The sequence below is a fragment of the Acanthochromis polyacanthus genome, chromosome 1 (genome assembly GCF_021347895.1).
Source record: "Acanthochromis polyacanthus isolate Apoly-LR-REF ecotype Palm Island chromosome 1, KAUST_Apoly_ChrSc, whole genome shotgun sequence".
In the NCBI taxonomy this organism is placed as follows: Eukaryota; Metazoa; Chordata; class Actinopteri; family Pomacentridae; genus Acanthochromis; species Acanthochromis polyacanthus.
In genome coordinates this window covers 12,598,157-12,622,409 of record NC_067113.1, presented here as the reverse complement: position 1 = coordinate 12,622,409, position 24,253 = coordinate 12,598,157, and the positions used below count along the sequence as shown (strand labels likewise).

General features: G+C 41.1%; 1 protein-coding gene across 8 annotated transcripts in view; it reads right to left on the bottom strand.

Annotated features, from left to right (window-relative positions):
• The window catches only part of LOC110955846 (alcohol dehydrogenase 1-like), a 322,968-nt gene that overhangs the window by 176,734 nt on the left and 121,981 nt on the right, over positions 1–24,253 (bottom strand). For 4 of the 8 annotated variants that reach the window (XM_051940782.1, XM_051940844.1, XM_051940881.1 and 1 more), the window contains 8 exons: positions 9,935–10,036; positions 9,582–9,723; positions 9,136–9,223; positions 8,174–8,387; positions 5,701–5,961; positions 4,490–4,622; positions 4,247–4,385; positions 3,885–4,115 (listed from right to left, as the gene is read on the bottom strand). The exons of 2 other annotated variants lie outside the window; for them this stretch is intronic. In XM_051940782.1, the coding sequence (XP_051796742.1) occupies positions 4,082–4,115; positions 4,247–4,385; positions 4,490–4,622; positions 5,701–5,961; positions 8,174–8,387; positions 9,136–9,223; positions 9,582–9,723; positions 9,935–10,036 (1,113 nt within the window). In that variant the 3' untranslated portion in view covers positions 3,885–4,081. Of the gene's footprint in view, positions 1–1,447; positions 1,679–3,884; positions 4,116–4,246; positions 4,386–4,489; positions 4,623–5,700; positions 5,962–8,173; positions 8,388–9,135; positions 9,224–9,581; positions 9,724–9,934; positions 10,037–24,253 lie in introns of those variants that run through there. 2 more of the 8 variants (XM_051940759.1, XM_051940724.1) reach the window with 2 other exon arrangements.

The following is a 24,253-nucleotide window of genomic DNA, read 5'->3' as shown; positions in this document are numbered from 1 at the left end:
GTAGATTTATGATGAAGAAACGCTACTCTTACTCCGTTACACTGGGCTACACTCCACTCGTTGCTTTTTTATTTACCACATTAGATCTGCTTTATTTTGTCGGAGAGATGCCCCCAGTGGATCTACCACATGACTATGTTTCACCAATCAGACAAAGCAACAATAATGACGTGACTCCGTTTCACAAAACGTCACCCTGCAGTCACATTAGCAGCACAGTGGCACAAACTCTTCACACGTAGCAGACAGGGAATGAAAAATGCAGGCATTTTTGAGAAATTTGATATTGCTTCGGGGTCCGACAACATTATCATAGCATTAGCATGGATATCTCTGTCTTTTGTCTTCTGTTTACCAACACGGGCGAAGTGAAGCGTGATATCATACTTGATAGATCCGTGAGATATGGGAGGTGGGGATACAGCATTCACATACAATCTATATTATAGACTCTATGAGCATGCAATATATTTTTAAACATAAAAACATTACTTTACTATCTTACTACAGGTATTTGTTTCAAAAGCTTTATGTTTGGAAAAACTGGGATTTGGAAATTTGTGGTTTTTGTGCCTTAACTTGTCATTTTGTAAAGATGTTTATTTTTTGCTATTTTTTCATTTTATTGTTTGGCAATACCAGAATTTGCACATTATTTTACATTTTTGTCTGTCTGATCTCGTCATTTCTAAAAAATAAATAAATCGGACATTACAATCAAAGAGTTACACAGTACTTTCAGTACTTGAGTAGTAGTAGTTTACTTCTACTTGAGTGGTTTTATTTTGAAGTAACGTTACGCTTACTTAAGTACAATTTTTGGCTACTCTACCCACCTCTGGGTTTTCCTCACTGTTGACACTTTTTGACCCTTATCAGATTCTAGTGGAGGTAGGACGCATCCTGTTGTCTCCAAGAGAGCCATTGGTGGTCTTTTACTAGTAAACATCCGATCAGCAGATGTCCCATTCAGAGGTGACTTTTGAGTTTGCCGTCTTCTGACATGGTGTCTTACCAAATTTACAGCTTTGGATCTTTGTGTGTTGCTCTGGTATGTTCTACTCTTCAGTACTGCATTACACTGGATTCAGTGTATTTAAATCATTAGATACATCAATCATAGGAGAACAAATCTGCTGTTATTATATGTAGTGATATGGATGTATATCATTTTATGATGGTGTTTCACTGAAATATTCTTTAACTACAAATTTGTGAGGAAACAGCCAGATGGACTGCTGTGGGAGTCCATCCAAGCAGAGAAATTACAACAGTACCTGCAAAGGTAAACAAATATTGACATCATTTGGCTAGCTTGTGTAAACTTGAGCTACGGCTATCTGACTGACCCTTGAAATGTTGTTTAATTTGAAATTTGGTTACATGGTAGAAAATGCTGTGAACACGTAACCCAATAAATGCACAAAATAAAAATGGAGGCCATGGATACGACCAATTAAGCCATTTATTGTGCTCTGTTAATATTTTGACATGTTTAGTTCTTGCTCACATAAACCCTGAAGATGATTGCCAACCAGTTGGTCTTATTTTGTGCTTTGAATGACTTATATTTAGATTTCGCTGATGGTATGGGAGCAGACTGCCGTTGTAGATCACTTTGGTGGTAGATTGTTTTGAGGGGTCTTATTGTGGAGAAAAACTCATCACACACCGGATACTGTGGGACAAGAGAACAAAGAATTTGAGCAAAACACTTGTTAATAATTCATCTGTGCTGCTGTTATTTGGTTGTTTATGGTAAAAAAAATAAAAAATAAATAAAAGAGTGTAATCTGTGAATGTAGTCTACCATTTGCCATGCTTCATCAGTTCAATGGCGTCATTGATTTGGTCCAAAGTCATGTTGTGAGTGATGAACTCATCCAGCTTCACCTTCTTATCCATGTATGCTTTGACCATCTGTGGCACGCCATCCTTACTCTTAAATCCTGAAATATGAACAGAGGCTCATCTAGAAGCAATAAGAAAGCAGTGGCACATATACATTTCAACACAGATTCATTAGTCGGTGGGGATGATTTATTTGTCTCACCTCCAAACAGGGATCCCTTCCATGTCCGTCCAGCAATGAGCTGAATGGGACGAGCAGCAATGTCTTGCATGTTTGTCACGCCAACAAGCACAGATATTATTTTAAACATGAGTTATCTAAACACTATTAATGACTCAGTAGACAGTAATACTCAGGGCCGGATTGGGAGTCAAATTCGGCCCGGGACTTTTTGGACCAGACCAGCCCACCTGTGCAATTGATAGGGAGATTAGAATGCCAGTCGTTTTCTGAAGAGGTGTGGTTTTCCCAGAGGTGGGTAGTAACGAGTTACATTTACTCCATTACATTTACTTAAGTAACTTTTTGAAAGAAATGTACTTCTGAGAGTAGTTTTTCTCTGCCATACTTTTTACTTTTACTTGAGTAGATTTATGATGAAGAAACGCTACTCTTACTCCGTTACACTGGGCTACACTCCACTCGTTGCTTTTTTATTTACCACATTAGATCTGCTTTATTTTGTCGGAGAGATGCCCCCAGTGGATCTACCACATGACTATGTTTCACCAATCAGACAAAGCAACAATAATGACGTGACTCCGTTTCACAAAACGTCACCCTGCAGTCACATTAGCAGCACAGTGGCACAAACTCTTCACACGTAGCAGACAGGGAATGAAAAATGCAGGCATTTTTGAGAAATTTGATATTACTTCGGGGTCCGACAACATTATCATAGCATTAGCATGGATATCTCTGTCTTTTGTCTTCTGTTTACCAACACGGGCGAAGTGAAGCGTGATATCATACTTGATAGATCCGTGAGATATGGGAGGTGGGGATACAGCATTCACATACAATCTATATTATAGACTCTATGAGCATGCAATATATTTTTAAACATAAAAACATTACTTTACTATCTTACTACAGGTATTTGTTTCAAAAGCTTTATGTTTGGAAAAACTGGGATTTGGAAATTTGTGGTTTTTGTGCCTTAACTTGTCATTTTGTAAAGATGTTTATTTTTTGCTATTTTTTCATTTTATTGTTTGGCAATACCAGAATTTGCACATTATTTTACATTTTTGTCTGTCTGATCTCGTCATTTCTAAAAAATAAATAAATCGGACATTACAATCAAAGAGTTACACAGTACTTTCAGTACTTGAGTAGTAGTAGTTTACTTCTACTTGAGTGGTTTTATTTTGAAGTAACGTTACGCTTACTTAAGTACAATTTTTGGCTACTCTACCCACCTCTGGGTTTTCCTCACTGTTGACACTTTTTGACCCTTATCAGATTCTAGTGGAGGTAGGACGCATCCTGTTGTCTCCAAGAGAGCCATTGGTGGTCTTTTACTAGTAAACATCCGATCAGCAGATGTCCCATTCAGAGGTGACTTTTGAGTTTGCCGTCTTCTGACATGGTGTCTTACCAAATTTACAGCTTTGGATCTTTGTGTGTTGCTCTGGTATGTTCTACTCTTCAGTACTGCATTACACTGGATTCAGTGTATTTAAATCATTAGATACATCAATCATAGGAGAACAAATCTGCTGTTATTATATGTAGTGATATGGATGTATATCATTTTATGATGGTGTTTCACTGAAATATTCTTTAACTACAAATTTGTGAGGAAACAGCCAGATGGACTGCTGTGGGAGTCCATCCAAGCAGAGAAATTACAACAGTACCTGCAAAGGTAAACAAATATTGACATCATTTGGCTAGCTTGTGTAAACTTGAGCTACGGCTATCTGACTGACCCTTGAAATGTTGTTTAATTTGAAATTTGGTTACATGGTAGAAAATGCTGTGAACACGTAACCCAATAAATGCACAAAATAAAAATGGAGGCCATGGATACGACCAATTAAGCCATTTATTGTGCTCTGTTAATATTTTGACATGTTTAGTTCTTGCTCACATAAACCCTGAAGATGATTGCCAACCAGTTGGTCTTATTTTGTGCTTTGAATGACTTATATTTAGATTTCGCTGATGGTATGGGAGCAGACTGCCGTTGTAGATCACTTTGGTGGTAGATTGTTTTGAGGGGTCTTATTGTGGAGAAAAACTCATCACACACCGGATACTGTGGGACAAGAGAACAAAGAATTTGAGCAAAACACTTGTTAATAATTCATCTGTGCTGCTGTTATTTGGTTGTTTATGGTAAAAAAATAAAAAATAAATAAAAGAGTGTAATCTGTGAATGTAGTCTACCATTTGCCATGCTTCATCAGTTCAATGGCGTCATTGATTTGGTCCAAAGTCATGTTGTGAGTGATGAACTCATCCAGCTTCACCTTCTTATCCATGTATGCTTTGACCATCTGTGGCACGCCATCCTTACTCTTAAATCCTGAAATATGAACAGAGGCTCATCTAGAAGCAATAAGAAAGCAGTGGCACATATACATTTCAACACAGATTCATTAGTCGGTGGGGATGATTTATTTGTCTCACCTCCAAACAGGGATCCCTTCCATGTCCGTCCAGCAATGAGCTGAATGGGACGAGCAGCAATGTCTTGCATGTTTGTCACGCCAACAAGCACAGAAACACCCCAACCTTTGACACAAGACTCCAAAGCACTCCGCTGGATGGAAAAAAAACCCCACAAAGTCAGTGGACTTATAATAAGTTTGGTACTGGTCCAAAACTAGCAGAAGACAAGCTGGGACAATGTTGACTGGGTAATATGTACGAAGAATCATTGAGCTTTTAAATAACTACTGCAAGAAAAAGCAAATAAACTCAGTTTACTCTGATCATAATAAAGGTAACATTAGAAACATGTCCAAAATGAGTGGAACCTTTCCATTGAACATCTTTGCCAGTTATTGGTATTTACCATTTTCCAATACATATTTACTATAAAGGACACATTAGATTTTACTTTTCATTTAACGTTGTTATGAATTGATTTGTTTTTCTCGAACAAAAATCAGGTCACAGCTCACTTTTTCATCAGGTAGATCAGCTACACCTGTGAAGCAGTGCTCTGCTGTGAGCTGTTGGTTATCAGTCCTGCTGGGAGACTACATGAAGAGAGGTTTCTGAGTCTCATCTCAGGTGGTGGCTCAGAAGATTCAGCAATGCCAGTGGACTAGTTTTGGCAATAATGAGCTGGAGAATGTGAGCATCATGTTATTTTTTTGCTTTTCTTTTTTCAAATAACCCCTAACAAAACTAGTGACTCCCACATAAATTGTGTTGTGGGTCATACATTTTAGTTGCTCTATCCTTTTGATAGATTCAGTGTGTGGTAATTGGCATAAACCTCAATATCACTTTTTCGAAAACAAAGACCCATTGTTATTTTCAAACTTGTTTTGGGTGCAGTTTTTGTTAGTTTCCCCATTTACAACCTTAGATATTTTTTTGTTGTGTCCTGAGAGGAGGAAACATAATACCATCCATCAGCTATATCTGCTTATCCTTTTTAGGGTTGTGTGAGATCAGGCCTATTGACTAGACTCTCCTTGAGCAAACTTTTCCAGTTCTCCCAAGTTCTCCTAACTTTGAATTTAAGCTCCTTAAAAAAATAAAATAAATAAATAAAATAAAGATTAAGATCAGGACTCAAAGTAGGCTTCGTCAGATCAGAGATGTAAAGGTATCACCGCTCTCAGCCACATCTGAATATTGTGCACATTATAATCAGTCTGCCTCACCATGACTCCCACATTCCCAGCGCATTCCAGGGAGTAGTCCACTCCTCCATTGGTCATCTCAATCAGCACCTCATGGATGGGTTTATTGTGATCTTTGGGGTTGATGAAGTCAGTAGCACCAAACACCTTGGCCTTCTCAAACTTCTCTGGATTGATATCAACAGCTATAATTCTCTTTGCTCCTGCAACATAACAGCCCATGACTGCAGCCAAACCCACAGCTCCCAGACCAAACACAGCACATGTGGATCCTGGTTCAACCTGAAGGGAAAGTAGGACAGTTGTGTTCCTCAAAAGCAGTGGATATTTATTCGATCAGGGCAAGAATTTTAGTGAAAATTGTTAATTTTCTAAGCTCTGAACACATGGGGCTCTTATTTTGGAAATTTGTAGCACAAAAGTATATTACATGTGCCCTGCACTTGAAAATGCAGTAAGATCAGAAGACAAAGACAGTTTTATCATATAGTATTGCTAGGCAAGCTAGAAACTGTATAGTAAGTGTAATTGTGACTCAGAATCATAACCACAAAAAACTCCGATCGTCAGTATTTTGGGCAGGGGTGGCGCAACGGTTAATTTTCTGGACTACTGATCAGAAAGTCAGAGGTCAAACCCCGATGCGGCCGCTGTAAATCCTTCAACCTTCCTGCTCCAGGCTGTTTTAACATGCTACATCATCATGGTAACTGATGTTGTGGAGCTAACCTGGTTTGAAGAAGATTTCTACCAGAATTCCTATCATGCATCATTTACTGTAGCACCTTTTTAACTATCATAAATTTGTATAATCCTTGTTCTTCTCCATTATAAAAGTGTATATTGTTCCGAGAGTGTATATTGACTTATGGATGTAATCAGGATTGGACTCCGATCACACATGTAAAGTTTCAAACAGTTTGAAGCCTGTAAATGCCAGTTATACAGCATTTCTTGTCCATCCACCAGGTGGCGCTGCAACTGAGAGTATATTTCAAACAGTCTGAGTGATGAGGGTTGGACTCTGATCACTCATGTAAAGTTTCAGGCTGATTTGAACATGTACAGGCCAGTTATACACCATTTCTTGTCCATCCAACAGGTGGTGCTGCGACTGAGAGTGTATGTTGGCCTATGGATGTGATCAGGATTGGACTCTGATCACACATGGAAAGTTTGAAGCAGATTGGAGCATGCAGAGGATAGTTATACAGCAGCTGTTGTTTCATGGCGAAGCATCAAAACTCTGATGGTCGCCATGGCCACGCCATTTGGCTTATGCGTAACATTTTGATAACTTTTCATCACCAAGTCCTGCTGTGTGGACTGACACAATTTGAGGTCTGCTGGAGTTACCCCCTAGGAGGAGTTCACTCTCAAAATGACAAAAATCTCACAATTAATCCAAGATGGCCAACTTCCTGTTGGGATTTGGACATGGCTCCAAGAGGCTTTTTTGTGAGTCCTGATGTGCTCTATACACCTCCCAAATTTTATGGATGTAGGTGAAACATACTGGGGGGGGCGGGGGGGGGGGGGGGGGGGGGGGCGGCTGTTTGTTAAAAATACTGCAGGAGGCACTATAGCATGTGCAGTGCTGAGATGCATACAGTGTCATTCCATGGGTCGATGGTGATGTGTGTGGTAATTTTAGTAAGTGTTGGAGTATTCCTAACCTGTGAAAAAGTACTTTGTTTTTCATGACGATATTTGGTTGCTACGGCAACAGCGTTGCATGAAATGTCACAGCCTTCACAGTGTGGGATGGTCAATAGCTGAAGACTCGGCTGACCAATTTCCAGCATGATATCACCAAGTTTGGGGCCATTGTACCTGAAAATATGCTATGACTGTCAATGAATATCCCTATGTGGATGACATCAGGACAGGACTGTCATCATACATGTAAAGTTTCAGGCAGATTGGAGCATGTTCAGGAAAGTTAGACACCACTTCCTTTTTCATGGCGAAGGATCAGTATTTTGAGGGGCCGCCATGGCCACACCTTTTGGATTCTGCGCAATTTTTCATGTGTCCTGATTTTCTACACATATCCACCAAATATTGTAGCTGTAGATGAAACATTGTGGAAGTTAGCCTAATGAACACATTTTTCAATTTTGCAGGGGGCGCTATGGAGGCATTTTTCGACACACATGCGCAACTCCCATAAAATATCAAATTTTTCGCCAGTCCTGATGAGCATGCCAAATTTGACGCATTTTGGGGTATGATAAAGCCGCCAAAAATGCAATTTCCCCGGCAGATGTAGAAAGTAAAATAATAACAAGAAACCCTAGGGTTTCAGCGGTGCCTAGGACCCTAATTAAGTCAGATGTGTATACAAACACAGTGGTTGCTGTGGTTCCTTTGCAACAGTCTGACAACTGATGCACTGAAAGTACTAATGAACAGAATCCTGTCATCTTCAGAAAAAGAGCATCACCAGAGTCACACTCTTAGTAGGCATCTTAAAATACAGTCAAACACACACCTTAGCAGTATTAACTGCTGCTCCATAGCCAGTGCAGATCCCACAGCTGAGGAGACAGACTTTGTCCAGAGGAGCTGCAGGATCAATCTTGGTCACAGCGATCTGGTTCATCACAGTGTACTCAGAGAAGGTGCCGGTTCCCAAAAACTGCAACACATTCTTGCCCTTACAGGTATACCTGTAGTCTGGCTCTGCCTTGATTGGAACAGGGGGCCTGAAATAAGAAAAAATTTACATCAAAAACACGAAACACTGAAATTTCATTAAAGATGAAATTTGAGAGTTTCTATTATCCTATTCGAGGATCCATCCATTCTCTATACACCGCTTTATCCTAACTAGGGTCGCGGGGGGCGCTGGAGCCTATCCCAGCTGACTTGGGCGAAGGCAGGGGACACCCTGGACAGGTCGCCAGTCTGTCACAGGACTACATGTACAGACAAACAAGCACACTTGCATTCACCCCTACAGGCAATTTAGAGTAATCAATTAACTTCAGCATATTTTTGGACTGTAGGAGGAAGCTGGAGTACCCGGAGAAAACCCACACATGCACATGGAGAACATGCAAACTCCATGCAGAAAGATCCCTGGCCCAGGCCGGGATTTGAACTGGGGATCTTCTTGCTGCAAGTGCTAACCACTACTCCACTGTGCAGCCCCTAATTCAAGGATTCAATGAGTAAAGGTTTGGCAAAAGTTCAGTCAGGAACATCTTGTCCCTCTAACATCTTTCATTGGGAATTCTTGACATACTGCAGGATGATCCAAACGTTTAATCTGAGAAGTTTGACCTGAAGAATTCTGTTCATCTTCAGTCTCCACTGGTCTTTTATTTAATCAGAAACAGTCCTTCTCTGTTGCCAACCTCAAACACTCTTGTACTGTCAAACTCATTGAAATAGTGGGGAGCACAATGTGGCTTAAAAAGACAATATGGGGCAAAAGTGCAAGAAACTCACGCTGAATTTTCACAGTGGTTGGATTTTGGACTCTTACAGAAGCGACATTCTCTGCACTGGGAGAGGTACAGAGGAATCACCTTGTCTCCTGGAAGACAAAAATAGTGTTGCAATGTTAGTTAGACCTCGGCAAATATAGTCTAATTCCTTACGCTCTTTGTTGACAATTTCACCATCTATTTAGGAGAATGCAAAATTCAGCCTTAAACGGCTTCTCAGACTCCCTTTGGCTGTACATTTCAATGGATCACAACAGTGAATATCTGAATATCTCTTCTGTTCAAGCATGGGTTCTCGTCTTTGAATAAAAGCAACCTTAGTGGCCCTTTCGGACTGAGCCAGACCACTGTTTACAGTCTTAATATTATGTCCAATGAAGATTAAGCGACATATCGATAATGAATGAATGGACAAACAGACAGAAAGAGGAACAGTTAAAAACTGACCTGTCTGAAATTCTGTGACTCCAGGTCCAACACTCTCCACGATGCCGGCTGCCTCATGGCCCAACACTATGGGAAAGTTTTCTTTAGGCGTAAACTCCACAAGGTAGTGAAAGTCTGAATGGCACAATGCTGTTGCCACAATCTGCACCAAAGGACAGTGACCAAACAATGAAAACACAGACATTGAGGGTTACATGATGATGAGAGGATTCACTCTGGGAGCGTTTAGTAGTAGAACCAGAACTCTGACACTAAAAACTGTTTATCTGTAATTTGTGACAGTACACCTCTGTAAACACCAGTTGACAGTGTCACACTGTCTCTTTACTGGTGGATCTTCAGTATTGTCTCACCTTGATGCGGACCTCGTTGGCCTTAGGTGGAGCCACTTCAATCTCCTCAATCACCAGAGGTTTGTTGGGCTCCCAGGCCACTGCTGCCTTGCACTTGATGACCTACAGGAGCAGTGACATCGACATGAAATTTTTCATTTCTGGGTGCTGCTGCAGTTTAACTCAACCAGAATGAGAAGGTACTATGGAACACTGTATCACACCTTCTCACGTGACCCACTCACACACATATTTTGAAAGGCAGTAAAGTCAAGCATTTCGTTGCTTTGTGCTAAGTTGAGCTAAAAAAAATTTACTCCCCTGATGATTTAATGTCAAACCAAACACTCATTTAACTGCATTAAAATGATTTATTTAAATTTTTTTTGATGGCATGTAAACAGCACAGGAGAGAGTACAAAGTCTTACACAGGCACATGCGGAGGGATGCTGAAGCACCTGCCCCTTTTGCCCCTTGATGCCCAAAGTGCCCTTTTGTCAAAAAGTGTGTGTGTGTGTGTGTGTGTGTGTGTGTGTAAGTATTTTAAGCCCAAAATAATAAATAAAACAAAAAAAACGTAAGGTGTATTTTTGCAAGATGAGTGACGAAGTGAAATGAGCATCCTGCGTGTGTGCGTCTGACTGTCACACACCTCTAAGTGACAGCCGCTAGTTAACCACACAGCGTGCTGAGAGGATTGAGTATGCCAGGCTTCTTTTTGTTTCAGTATGTTTCTTTTGTCATGGGCAAAGTGCATCAGAGAGATGTATTATTTTACTGTAAGTGAGTTGCAGTGTGTTTCTAGAGGCAATGAGGCATAGGTTACTTCATTACAACTATGTACATGCATTTTCACATTAATTTTGGACTATTGCAGTATAAATACAATAACAATAATAATTAGAAGAATTTGAATTGTGATTTTCTCAGTCTCTCATTTAAAGATATCAGAACTTGTTTGTAACATTTGTATATATATAGACAAATTAAATATAATATGCATAAATATAAAATATGTAACTTTTATACCTTAGCGGTCTCGTGCAAAGTGGATAGTCAAACCGAATAAAGAACAAATAAATTTAAATACCTGATTTCTATATTCTTCTTTTTTTTTTTTTTTACTTTATTATTAGGACTGCAAATAATAAAGAGCAGATTATGAATCAGCACCACGGAACAAATCCATGGCTATACAGTAAATGTCTTGAAAAGGTATCAAATTTAAAAGCAAGGACTCCAGGAAAAGTAGCTTCGGTTAAACAGTCCAGTGTCTAATGGGGATCTAAATTCAACTTCAAAATAATAACTTGCCAGCATTGCTGAAGGTGCTTGTGGTGGGTTTGAACCATTGAGCTTCTGAGCAGTAGTCCAGAGACTTAACCATTGTACCACTGCTTCCATGCTACATTCCTCATAAATATAGGTTGCTACAATTCAGCCAGTTACACACGTGGACAAAATTGTTGGTACCCCTCAGTTAAAGAAGGAAAAACCCACAATTCTCACTGAAATCACTTGAAACTCACAAAAGTAACAATAAATAAAAATTTATTGAAAATTAAATAATCAAAATCAGCCATCACTTTTGAATTGTTGATTAACATAATTATTTTAAAAAACAAACTAATGAAATAGGGCTGGACAAAAATGATGGTACCCATAACTTAATATTTTGTTGCACAACCTTTTGAGGCAATCACTGCAATTAAACGATTTCTGTATTTGTCAATGAGCGTTCTGCAGCTGTCAACAGGTATTTTGGCCCACTCCTCATGAGCAAACAGCTCCAGTTGTCTCAGGTTTGATGGGTGTCTTCTCCAAATGGCATGTTTCAGCTCCTTCCACATATGTTCAATGGGATTCATATCTGGGCTCATAGAAGGCCACTTTAGAATAGTCCAACGCTTTTCTCTCAGCCATTCTTGGGTCTTTTTGGCTGTGTGTTTTGGATCGTTGTCCTGTTGGAAGACCCATGACCTGCGACTGAGACCAAGCTTTCTGACACTAGGCAGCACATTTCTCTCCAGAATGCCTTGATAGTCTTCAGATTTCATCGTACCTTGCACACTTTCAAGACACCCTGTGCCAGATGCAGCAAAGCAGCCCCAAAACATTACTGAGCCTCCTCCATGTTTCACCGTAGGGACAGTGTTCTTTTCTTCGTATGCTTGGTTTTTGAGTCTATGAACATAGAGTTGATGTGCCTTACCAAAAAGCTCCAGTTTGGTCTCATCTGTCCAAAGGACATTCTCCCAGAAGCTTTGTGGCTTGTCAACATGCATTTTTGCAAATTCCAGTCTCGCTTTTTTATGAGTTTTTTTCAGCAGTGGTGTCCTCCTTGATCGTCTCCCATGAAGTCCACTTTGGCTCAAACAACGACGAATGGTGCGATCTGACACTGATGTACCTTGGCCTTGGAGTTCACCTTTAATTTCTTTGGAGGTTGCTCTGGGCTCTTTGGATACAATTCCAACGATCCGTCTCTTCAATTTGTCATCAATTTTCCTCTTGCGGCCACGTCCAGGGAGGTTGGCTACTGTCCCGTGGGTCTTGAACTTCTGAATAATATGAGCCACTGTTGTCACAGGAACTTCAAGCTGTTTAGAGATGGTCTTATAGCCTTTACCTTTAAGATGTTTGTCTATAATTTTTTTTCGGATGTCCTGGGACAATTCTCTCCTTCGCTTTCTGTTGTCCATGTTCAGTGTGGTACACACCTTTTCACCAAACAGCAGGGTGACTACTTGTCTCCCTTTAAATAGGCAGACTGACTGATTATGAGTTTGGAAACACCTGTGATGTCAATTAACTGACACACCTGAGTTAATCATGTCACTCTGGTCAAATAGTTTTCAATCTTTTATAGAGGTACCATCATTTTTGTCCAGGCCTGTTTCATTAGTTTGTTTTTTTAAATAATTATGTTAATCAACAATTCAAAAGTAATGGCTGTTTTTGATTATTTAATTTTCAATAAATTTTTATTTATTGTTACTTTTGTGAGTTTCAAGTGATTTCAGTGAGAATTGTGGGTTTTTCCTTCTTTAACTGAGGGGTACCAACAATTTTGTCCACGTGTGTATATTGTAAGGAATGTTTCTGAATGGTATTTCAAATTCATGCTCCATGTGCCCCTTTTTAACTCTGAGGCGCCTGCCCTTCCAAAGGTCTCTGCACGGCCCTGGTCTTACATACAGTTGGCCCTGAAAAAAAACAAACTTCATATTAAATGCAACAGCTTATGGTCCACATTAGAGATCGATCATTACGTTTTTTTCATGGCCGATACTGATTATTAGTAGTCAAGGAGGCCGATAATCAATATTGGAGCCGATATTTATTTATAGTAAAAGTGAAAATATCGGAGTCAAAATTTTGAATAATCCAAACTCTAAAACTTAACTTCATTTAGTGATGACACTGGTTCACATTCATGTAATGTTTAGAAAACCTAAATGAGATTAAAACAGTAAGGTTAAGGTTCTGTGTTGTCAGTAGTCCTGAATATCTGCTAAATCTCTGAAGTTAAACTGGAGAAAACAGTAAATTTACTTCGTAACAGTTAACATTGTATAATGACAGATTCACATGATGTAGTGCAGGGGTCGGCAAGTAGATGTGGCTTCGGGACAAAATGTTTGTAAACAATCGAACAGCGGGCCAACCTGCGAGGGGGTGCGCTCCGATTCCGCGAGCGGGGGGGCGATAGCGCGAGCAGCGGAGCTTCTACAGCTGATCGCTGCTGCTTGGGACACACGTCTCAATTCTGATCACAGATGTATTAAAAATGACTCCCGTGACACACACGTTTTGCACACTGCTCAGTGAAATCTGGCTGGTACAACCGTGTCCGACCAGTAGCGCAAACGCGGAAATGCCCGGCAGCAGCCGACCATGCGAGTTTCGTGTTGCAGTGACAGACTGGCTTAGCTCCGTGCCAAATCAAATTTTCAAAATCATCTGGCGGGCCAGACATTATTCCTGACAGGCCAGTTTTGGCCCACCAGTTGCCGACCACTGATGTAGTGCGTATTCCTGCAGTATAGATTGGAATAATAAACTCCCAGAATATGACCAAAGTAATGATGAAAACTACAGTTATTACATTTAAATTACAGCACAGATAAGCTGGATAATAAAATCCTCTCCCCTAAAGCTGAAGTGACTACAGGCCTTTCTGTCTTTTAGTGTTTGAAAAACTATATGACATAGGAAATCTTTAAAGGGTCACTTTAAAATGAACCTCTGCTGTTGATGCCGATACTGTGATGTCTGTCTTCTTCTCAGGTGTCTCATGTTCACTGTGAGAATCTTCTGAGAGACTGAATGGACAACATCCTCAGTGAACCACTTCCTGTTTAGCTTTGACTTACAGAAGAACAGACCAGCTCTTTTAGCTGTTTAATATTCTCTGTTAGTATTCAGGGATTCTATTTATTACCTTTAACTTCATCTCTGGTACAATATAAAAAGTCCATGTTATTTATAGCAGATGCAGCATCAAAACATCAACATATTCAGGTCAAGAGCTTCATTATTTCCTTTATTGCACATTTTAAAACTGCATTATTTAACAATTTTGAACTGTAAAGATGCTTAAACACATAATAAATGGATGAAATAAATCGTGTTGCTGACAGTGAAGTGTAAAAACTGAACAGTCACAAGACAAGTTGTACTATGAAGAGAGGAGCTGAATCTGCAGCATTATTGTTATTACTGGAAGGATGAGGAGGACATCAGTGCTGCTCTTCCTCACAGTGATGAAGGAGAGAACACTCTTTAGACAACTACAGCTGGATGTTCATGTTCTCTGGAGCTCTCAGTCATCAGACCAGATGTTCACAGTGATCCAGACCAAGGCTGGAAGGAAAACACACTAACAGTGAGGAAAAGACCTACAAGGTTCTTTAATTCCAATTGCTGGAACATTAGATATCAGAGTGAACACATCAGGATATGAATGGAATACAATAGCAGTGATTATGAATCATGGGGCCGTGGCCCAAGGATGGGCCAACTACTGGGCCGTGAAAAATTTTCAGTCCTGCACTTGTGGGCCGCGAGGGTTGCAATGCAGCTCCCCACCACTTGGTGGCAGTGAGGAGTCATTCACTTGTTGAACACGCTCCAATAAACAGCAACAGAAGAAGCCAGTGGCGAAGTATTGACAGACGTTATGGAGAAGTTTATAAAACGGAAAAATGAAGATGAAATGATGCCACCCCTTCCTCAAAGACGAAATTTGTATGCAAGTACAACCCTGACTTTATTAAGTTTGGTTTTGTGAACGGAGGTAGCGAGGCAGAGCCGAGAGCCCAGTGTGTTGAGTGTGGGGTAATCCTGGCCAACCAAGCACTGAAGCCTTCAAAATTAAGGCGGCATCTGGAAACCAAACATCCAATGCTAGTTGGAAAGCCGGTGGATTTTTTCAAGACAAAGGAAAATGGGCTACAGATGCAGAAAAGGTCAGTTGTGTCACTGACTGGCGACTCGAAATGTGCTTTAAAAGCCAGCTAAATCATAGTCAGACGCATAGGCGTCAGTTTAGGGGGGGGACGGTGGGGACGTGTGTCCCCCACTTTTTGTCAGGGGTCATTTTGTCTCCAACACATTCAAATTCTTCACATGTAAGCCGCTGTAAACCCAGTTATTTTCAGTAGTATAGAAAATTCCAACGCTCCTGAACGCACCATCCGCACTCGGCCGAGAGTTGCACAGACGTAAGGTTAAAAAAAAAACAAAAAAAAAAAAACGCACAGATGCTAAATTTGCGCCTGTGCCAAGTGGAAGCTCCGACCAGAGGCGTGCAGGGGCAAAATTTCGGCCCGGGAGAATTAGTACTATACCGGCCCACAGACCCCTCGACCTGCATGTACTGATAGCTCAATCGCTTGAGCCTCCGCCTTTGGTGTGGTGGTTGTGAGTTCGAGCCCAGCTTGTGGCATTTTGCCGCCGTTCTTCGACATTTTCTCAAAGTGCTGTGGTCTCCATCCCCCCCACTTTTAAAAACAAACTGACGCCCTTGGTCAGACGTGTGGCGCAGAGCAAGAAGGCGTTCACCATATCGGAAGATTTATTTCTGCCCGCCGCTGTGGATATGTGCCATGAGATGATCGGCACCCCTAAAGTCTGAGAGATTTTTTTTGTATTGCATGTCTTTTTTTTTTAACAAACCAGAAAAGTGTAAAAATCATACAGTACTTGGTTGATACGTAATGTTAGCAACAAAAATACAGTACTCCTCTCCCCCTATCTTGCCTCAAAAATGGTTTGATCCCGTCCAACTTTCCTGACTCAGGCTCTGAGCCTTACCTGCAGAACTAAGCTGGCTCCCACAGAAGCACATGTTCCGTAGTAAGTACCTGGTTTAAGTCAGGATACGTGGCACAATTCTTAACTTCTACCACTCAATACCAACACATTATCATTACAAGTCCTCGTTTTTGTGCATTTAATCACAGGTTACCGTTTATGTTGTTAGGTAGGAGTTAGCAGATGTTTTTTCTAGCTAGCAAACGTTACAGGTGGTCAGTGTCTGTTTGAACTGGACTGAGGAGCTAGCTGTTGTGTCAGTGCATGTGTTAATATTAAAGCCAAGGTGCTACTGACTAGCTAACTGACTGGATGCACATTAACATTATAACTCCTAATGTTGTTTGTGTGGACAGACAGAGAGATAGCCTCATCATGGACATAAGACTTTTTGTTTTTCTAAAAAGAGCCAGGTTCACATAAGAGTGTAAAATCAAATGGTTTATCTATCATCAGTAATGTTGTAAGTTGGATCAATGTATCAGAGAGAGAGGATGTTATTTATTTGTATTGTTATTTTTCATATTTATGTAATTTTTCATCTAGTTGAATGCAGTCTGTTTGTGTATGATTGTCAGTCCAAACAGGGAGAGATAAAAAAGTGCAAGGTCAGGAAGAACCAGGTAAGAAAACAAACAGAATAGACAACCCGGTCTCACGGGGATTCGTGAAACTGTGACGTAAGTTTTTGTTTCGGTTTCATGTGTACCAACACGATGTCGTCATGTTTATCGTGCAGCTCACCACGAACGAAACCGGCTGTGGTAATCACATCTGAAAGTGTTTTATACCGGCGGATTCATGACGATCTAAGCTGTCCATCGGCGTTTGCGGCCGCCACCGCGGCCACCGCGGCCGCCGGACATTCTTTAAATTCCTATGCGAATTCGTCGGATTCATGACGATCTAAGCTGTCCATCGGCGTTTGCGGCTGCCGCCGCGGCCGCCGGACTTCCGGCCACAGCGGCGGCTGTGGTGGCGGCCGCAAACGCCGATGGACAGCTTAGATCGTCATGAATCCGCCGGTATAAACCACTTTCAGATGTGATTACCACAGCCGGTTTCGTTCCTGGTGAGCTGCACGAAAAACATGACCACATCGTGTTGGTGCGCACGAAACCGAAACAAAAACTTACGTCACAGTTTCACGAATCCCCGTGAGACCGGGTTGGAATAGAGGCACGCAAAACAGCAACTGTTAAGATGACAAAGAAGAACATTCCATTCACAATATAATTTTACATATATGTCATGGAAGTTATGCGTTCTCCCCACAGTAAATGCTTTCCAGAAGCACACTTAACAGATATCAGTGGACTTCATTTTAAACAGGACGTCTTCATTACATTTTCCTAATTATCTGTATGCTTTTCTATTTGCTTAATTTCACTATAAAAGGAGGAGAAGAACAGGGAGAGACTCGGGAAGATGAGAGAAAGCAGACCAGGGACAGAGATGCTGTGCATCACTTTTCAAATAAAAGTCAAAAATAAAGTCCAAGGTCCATTTTTGGTGTTTTTAATACTCAGTATAGGGGGCTGGTTTACTCCACAAACATACTTGCTGTTTATGTGTATGTTAAGGAGCTGCTGCATCTAAATTAGTCACTTTTCCCAGAAATTAGAGTTGTGATATGTTTCTTTACGATTCCAGAGCATTCCTCCTTTGCTGTGATTCAGCATTTAAATATCCTTTATCAGATTGGATGGTTTAGTCACAGACTTTTTCAAAAAGTGTTATGCTTTTCTTTGACAAATGTGGGAATGAAATTGCATTAAAATGTGCAAAACAGTGAAATTTATCTTGCCTGGACAGGCACCTCTGGGTGCTCAGCACCCCTAAACCTCTGATCCTAGAATTGCCCCTGACTGCTGCTGGTTTTTGTTCACTACCGCTGGGACAGTAGTTTGCATGAAGACATCCTTTTTTGTGGAGAGCTACCAACTCGAGCTACAGCTGAGGAATGTTTCCGTTGCATGGATAACAACTTCACTGAGAACGGCCTGGACTGGCAGACATCGTGGTATCAAGCAGATACTTGATCATGCACCAGAAGCTAAATAGACCCACTGTTTTCTCCACCGTGAAAGCCTTGCAGCACAAAAGATGTCACCAGAGTTCCACAAGGTGATGGATGTAAGCGTGAAAACCCATGAACTTCATTAAAAACAATGGTGTAAACTCCAGATGTTTTGCAAAGCTTTGTGAGGGCATGGAAGCAGATCATGTCCAGCTGCTGTACCACAGTGAGGTGAGATGGCTTTCAAGAGGAGTCTTCCTCAAGCCTTTGTTTGAGCTGAGGAATGAGGTTTTGTCTTTTCTCATTGAGAAAAAAAATCTCCTCTTGCGCATTACTATACAAACACAGAGTTCACGGCTAAAGTTGCCTACCTCTGACATTTTTTCACTGCTGAACGAGCTGAAAGTCTCACTTCAAGGGAGAAATAGCAACGTATTTTTTGTTGAAGATAAAGTTCAAGCTTTCAGGAGGAAGCTTGCTTCGTGGTCTAAAAGGGCCCAGGAAGAGAGAATGGACATGTGTCCACTTTTGTCTGACATTTTGGAAAACTCCCCTAAGGTGAAGATCGGTCATTCCGTCTCTCAGCACCTCTCACAACTGGCTGAGAAATTTGCTGGATACTTTCCTGAGGATCCCAGAGAGGGACACGTGGGTTTTGGACCCATTTTCAGTGAATCTCGCTGAAAATGATGTTGCTTTGTCCTCACATCTGGAATCGCAGCTTCTGGACGTTTCCACTGACAGCACTTTAAAGAGGCAGTGGGGCAAACTGGACCTAGGCTTCTTCTGGATTGTGGTCTCAAAGGAGTACCCATGTCTAGCACAGAGGGCTGTGAAACTCCTCCTCCCATTCACAACTAAATACCTGTGTGAATCAGGATTCTCCACTGTGGCCACAACTAAGACCAAAGCTCAAAACAGACTCAGAGCTTCACTGGACGCTACTCTGAGAGTGAGCCTTTCCCCCATTCCACCCAGACTAGATCTGATCATGTCTGAGAGGCAGGCCCAAGTGTCCCATCAACCCTTTAAGCTTCAGTCAATTCCAGCCATTTTCAGTACAAAAAAAAAAAAAAAAAAAAAAAAAAAAAAAAATCGCTAATATTCCATTTATAAATAAAAAAAAAAAGACGAAAAATACAGGGAATATTTGACGCACATCGCGAGGTGCATTTCCTTGAAAACGACCGATTCATGGATTTTATACCGACTTCAGGACATGTTTTGGACAAAATAGTTTACTGGCTTGTGTTGTCTGGATGTCCAATGTTGGATTATGGCCGTTTTTTGTGGAATTTTTTTTTCTGTGTGTAATAATGAACCCGGAAATGTGAGTCATGCTGTGTGCGTTGAAGCCGTGTATAGAGAACGGATGGATGGATATTTGTTTTTGTCGGACAAATGTGTTTTTCTCACCCGCTGTGGTAATCACATCTGAAAGTGGTTTATACCGGCGGATTCATGAGAATCTAAGCCTTCCATCGGCGTATAGTGTTTGTATAATCGGGTTTGCAGCCGTCAGACATTCTTGAAATTCCTATGCAAATTAGTCGGTGTACCGCCGGCGGTACACCTACTACGCACTGAAGCGTAAAGGGTTAAAAGGTCAACATAAAATGGGAGTTGTAGCATGTTAAAAAAAATGGACTGTTGTTAATGTTCGTTTGTCACAAATTTGTAGAGTTTGCAGAGAATACTTGTAGAGTTTGTAGAATTTTAGATTTTTTTGTGTTGCACAGAAATGAAGATTGCTGAATTGTTAAATTGGTCAGCAGGTTATAAGGCAATATTTTCAATTGCACTTTATTTAATTTTTGTTTACAGTTTATTTATTTCAAACTTATTATTTTGAATGTATTTATTTTATTACCACAAAGTTTTATTTATCAGAATTTCTTTTCATTTTTATGAATATCTAGATAAACATTTTTGGATTTCAGATTTTTTTTTATTCATATGCTTGGCTTGAGCTTTTATATTTGTTCTTGTAGCAACTTGATTTGTTCTAATTGCTCATCTGTTCAGTGTTGTTGTATGTGCAGGTTTACACACGCAATATAAAGAAATGTCTGAGATGATCACAGTGTATCATATCATTTATATTACAAGGTTTTAGCTTGTTAAACTGTAAGTGGACTTGATTTAGTTATTGAATACAATTCAAACGCAGACTCAGATCAACTGAAATGAAAGTGTTCATATTAAAATGGGTCGCAGACCACTTTGTACTGGGAAAATTGGGCCTAGAGGTCAAAAAGGTTAAGAACCCCTGCAATAGAATGTTGTATTTTGGTTCTATTTTTTAATCTTTTGGAAATCTTTGTTTTCCTGGTTGAAGCTAAAGAACATTATGCTGCCTTAGATGGACAATAAAGTTTGTTCTGTTTAATTCTAATGTATCATTAGTAGGGATGTGCGCAACTAGTCATTTAATCCTTTAACTGCTTATTCATTTATTAAACATTTAGTATTTTACTAGTCAGTTAAACGCTGCATTAAGCATCATGCACCTTGTTCTTCGTGCCTCGGCTTCTTTGTAAACAGGCTGAGCAGTCAGGGAGAGAATTGCTCCTCCTCCCCTCCCCTCACATGCACACGTAGCAGGGGGCAGGGCCACACAGTTTGGGGAAGAAAGTTTGGAAAGGTAAAGTGGGAAGATGGCGACGCTCCCGCGTAAGAAAATCAGCACCGTTTGGCAGTATTTTGACGCAGCAGATGACAACAAGGTCGCCTGTCGGCTGTGTAAGCAGAAACCAGTGTTGCCAACTTAGTGACTTCCTCGCTAAATCTAGCGACTTTCCAAAGCGTCCTAGCGACTTTTTTTTTGTCAAAAGCGACTAGCGACAAATCTAGCAACTTTTTCTGCCGTTTGAGACTGACGGGAAACCTCGGATCATTCTGCAGTTACTGTCCTCAACAAGCAGCAGGTGCTGCTGTGAGCTCCTGCCCGTCCCAAAGCACAGGCTGATTAGAGGAGACCCATATCACTCCGCGGCCAGACGGCAGATGAATCGCGCATGCGCAAAGTCACTACAGATCCTATCCAGACTTACGGAGCGGGATATAAATGAAAATGTTTCTTCACTGTCATTATGTGGCTTTATAGACTAGTTGGCTAGTTGCAAATAAAATTTGAGACTAGTCGGTGGGGAAATTAGTCGAAATTCCCATCCCTAATCATTAGCATCACGAGCTCCACACTTATCTGACCATAAACTGTTGTAGAGAAAAAAAAACGTCTGAAGCAAACAACAGAGATAGTCTCAGAACTAAACTGAGAGATTAACATTCATCAGTAACAGTTCTGTGGACGAACAAACGTATATTTTTTTTATCTGCTGATCATTGAAACAGCAGTTATCAGTTATGATTGATCAGGTGTGACCTGCAGGGCACTTAGCTACAGCAAACCGTTAATTAGTTTATGGCACTGACTAACCTGATTTAGCATCAATGTGAACACAAAGTTAGGAAACGTAACTTGAGATTTACAGAACAACTTTAAAACACGATGTCAGAACATGTTTATATCAGAGGTTACAGTCTGATGTTAACTTACAGTAACTTCACTGCTTTATATGTAACATTGTCCAGATGTGGAGAAGAGTACAGAGAAGAGTACAACTAGCTACAAAATTGACTAACACTTACCTGTAGAGTTTAGCACTACTTTTGGATGCCAACGTTGTTAGAAGCAGCGTCAGGAAACAGCAAAAATCCATAAATGTGGGCAGGACGCAGAGTCTGAGGACAGAGTAGTGATTGGTCACACTGGCTGACAGCCGAGTCTGACCAATCACTACTCTCTGGCTCCGCCCTTGTCATCACTGGCTCCAAAAATCCAAGATGTCAACTAGGAAGAGGCTTCATTTTGTCAGTGCAGAAATGAGCGGGTGACCTCACGGGTGCTACGTCCATCTTCATATACAGTTCAACACACATACACACTTACTTTTTCTATCATTGTGGGGACATACCATTGACTCCCATTCATATGAAACCCCTAACCCTTACCCAGACCAAAACAATGGCTAACCCTAAAGAAACATTTTTGCACTTTTACTTTTTTCAGTAACAACAACATGGCCAAGAAAACACCGTTTAAACTTGTGGGGACCGAAATGAGGTCCCCACAAGTGACATTGTTTTCGGTTTTCCTACAGTTGAGGGACATTTGGTCCCCACAAGTATAGCCAGCACCTGACCCCCCCCACACACACACACACACACACAAAGTAATAATTCACATTTGTGGCCTCTATTGAAGTGCTCTGTATACACAATGCACACAATAACAAAACGATTTAGTGCCAACACAGTGTATTCATGAGGTTTTTCACATGTTTCTGTCGTACCGCTAGCTTGTTTTTCGCCGATTGTCTGTAGAAGAGATGAGCACCCACTCTGCATGAACTAAAACGATCCTTTATGGAGTGGTGTTTCCCTCTGATAACTTTTAACTATAGCCTTTTAACAGATTTTACTGTGACATTTACTTATTTATACACCGTTTTAATCTACAATGTATAAAATAATATAAATAAATAAAGAGCACTGAATGATAAAGTGTGTCAAAATTTTTGATTGGCAGTATATTTGATTTCCCCAGCTTCTTCACTCAGCAAAATTCTTTTCTCCTCTCTCCTGTGTGTGTGTGAACACTTTGCATCCACAGCTTTCACTGATGATTGGCTTTACCCATGCTGTGGCTTTGTCTGTAACCAGTCAGATGGTGCTGTGGGTGGGCAACACGGTCTCACGGGGATTCGTGAAACTGTCATGTCAGTTTTTGTTTCGGTTTCGTGCGCACCAACACGATGTCGTCATGTTTTTCGTGCCGCTCACCACGAGCGAAACCCGCTGTGGTAATCACATCTGAAAGTGGTTTATACCGGCGGATTCATGACGATCTAAGCTGTCCATCGGCGTTTGCGGTGGCCGCTGCGGCCGCCGCTGCGGCCAGATGTCTGGCAGCTGCAATGGCGGCCGCGGCGGCGGCCGCAAACGCCGATGGACAGCTTAAATCGTCATGAATCCGCCGAATTTGCATAGGAATGCAAAGAATGTCCGGCGGCCGCAGTGGCGGCCGCAGTGGCGGCCGCAGCGGCCACCGCAAACGCCGATGGACAGCTTAGATCGTCATGAATCCGCCGGTATAAACCACTTTCAGATGTGATTACCACAGCGGGTTTCGCTCGTGGTGAGCGGCACGAAAAACATGACGACATCGTGTTGGTGCGCACGAAACCGAAACAAAAACTGACGTGACAGTTTCACGAATCCCCGTGAGACCGGGCTGGGGTGGGACAATGCTTGAGACAGAGTACTGACTGCAGACAGCAAGGCGCGGCTACAACAGAGCCAAAATAGGTCTCCTCCTCAGACCACTGCTGATTGGATTTGGTGTCCATATTTGAAGGTTTACTACAACACTACCACTACTCAATTAGCTGTTTAAAAATGGCTTTTCTGTGTGTTTATCGTTGATCACCATAACCCCGCACCCAGCCCGTGACATACTCAGTTCTTTTTGTAACCTGGAGTCAGTGCATAGTTGGTGGAAACACAAAGAACTGGTGCTAAGTTAGGCACTGGTTCCAAACTAGCACTGGAACCAGCTTGGTCGAAAAGAGTTTTAAACTGATCTCTGATCACATCAAACTTTTTTTTTTTTTTTTTTTTTTTTTTTTTTTAAAAAGGGCAAAGCCGATATGCATCAAAATGCCGATTCTGGTCTCTCTATTGTCTTACGTTTTTAAATGTTTTTCTATTATTAAATAGTGATGTCTTGTATCAGGTGATGTGGTCATGTGACCTGGTTTCAGCCCTTATCAGGCACACCTGTGCCCTAGTGTTCTATTATGTTCTGATGAAGGCCGTGTGGTGGCCGAAACGCGTAAACTGCCGTCCATGAATTATTAAAAGGACTTTTAGGAACTCCGAGTGCCTCGGACCTCTCTTCTTTTTGCTGATTGAATGGATTTTTTCCACTAGATCCTGA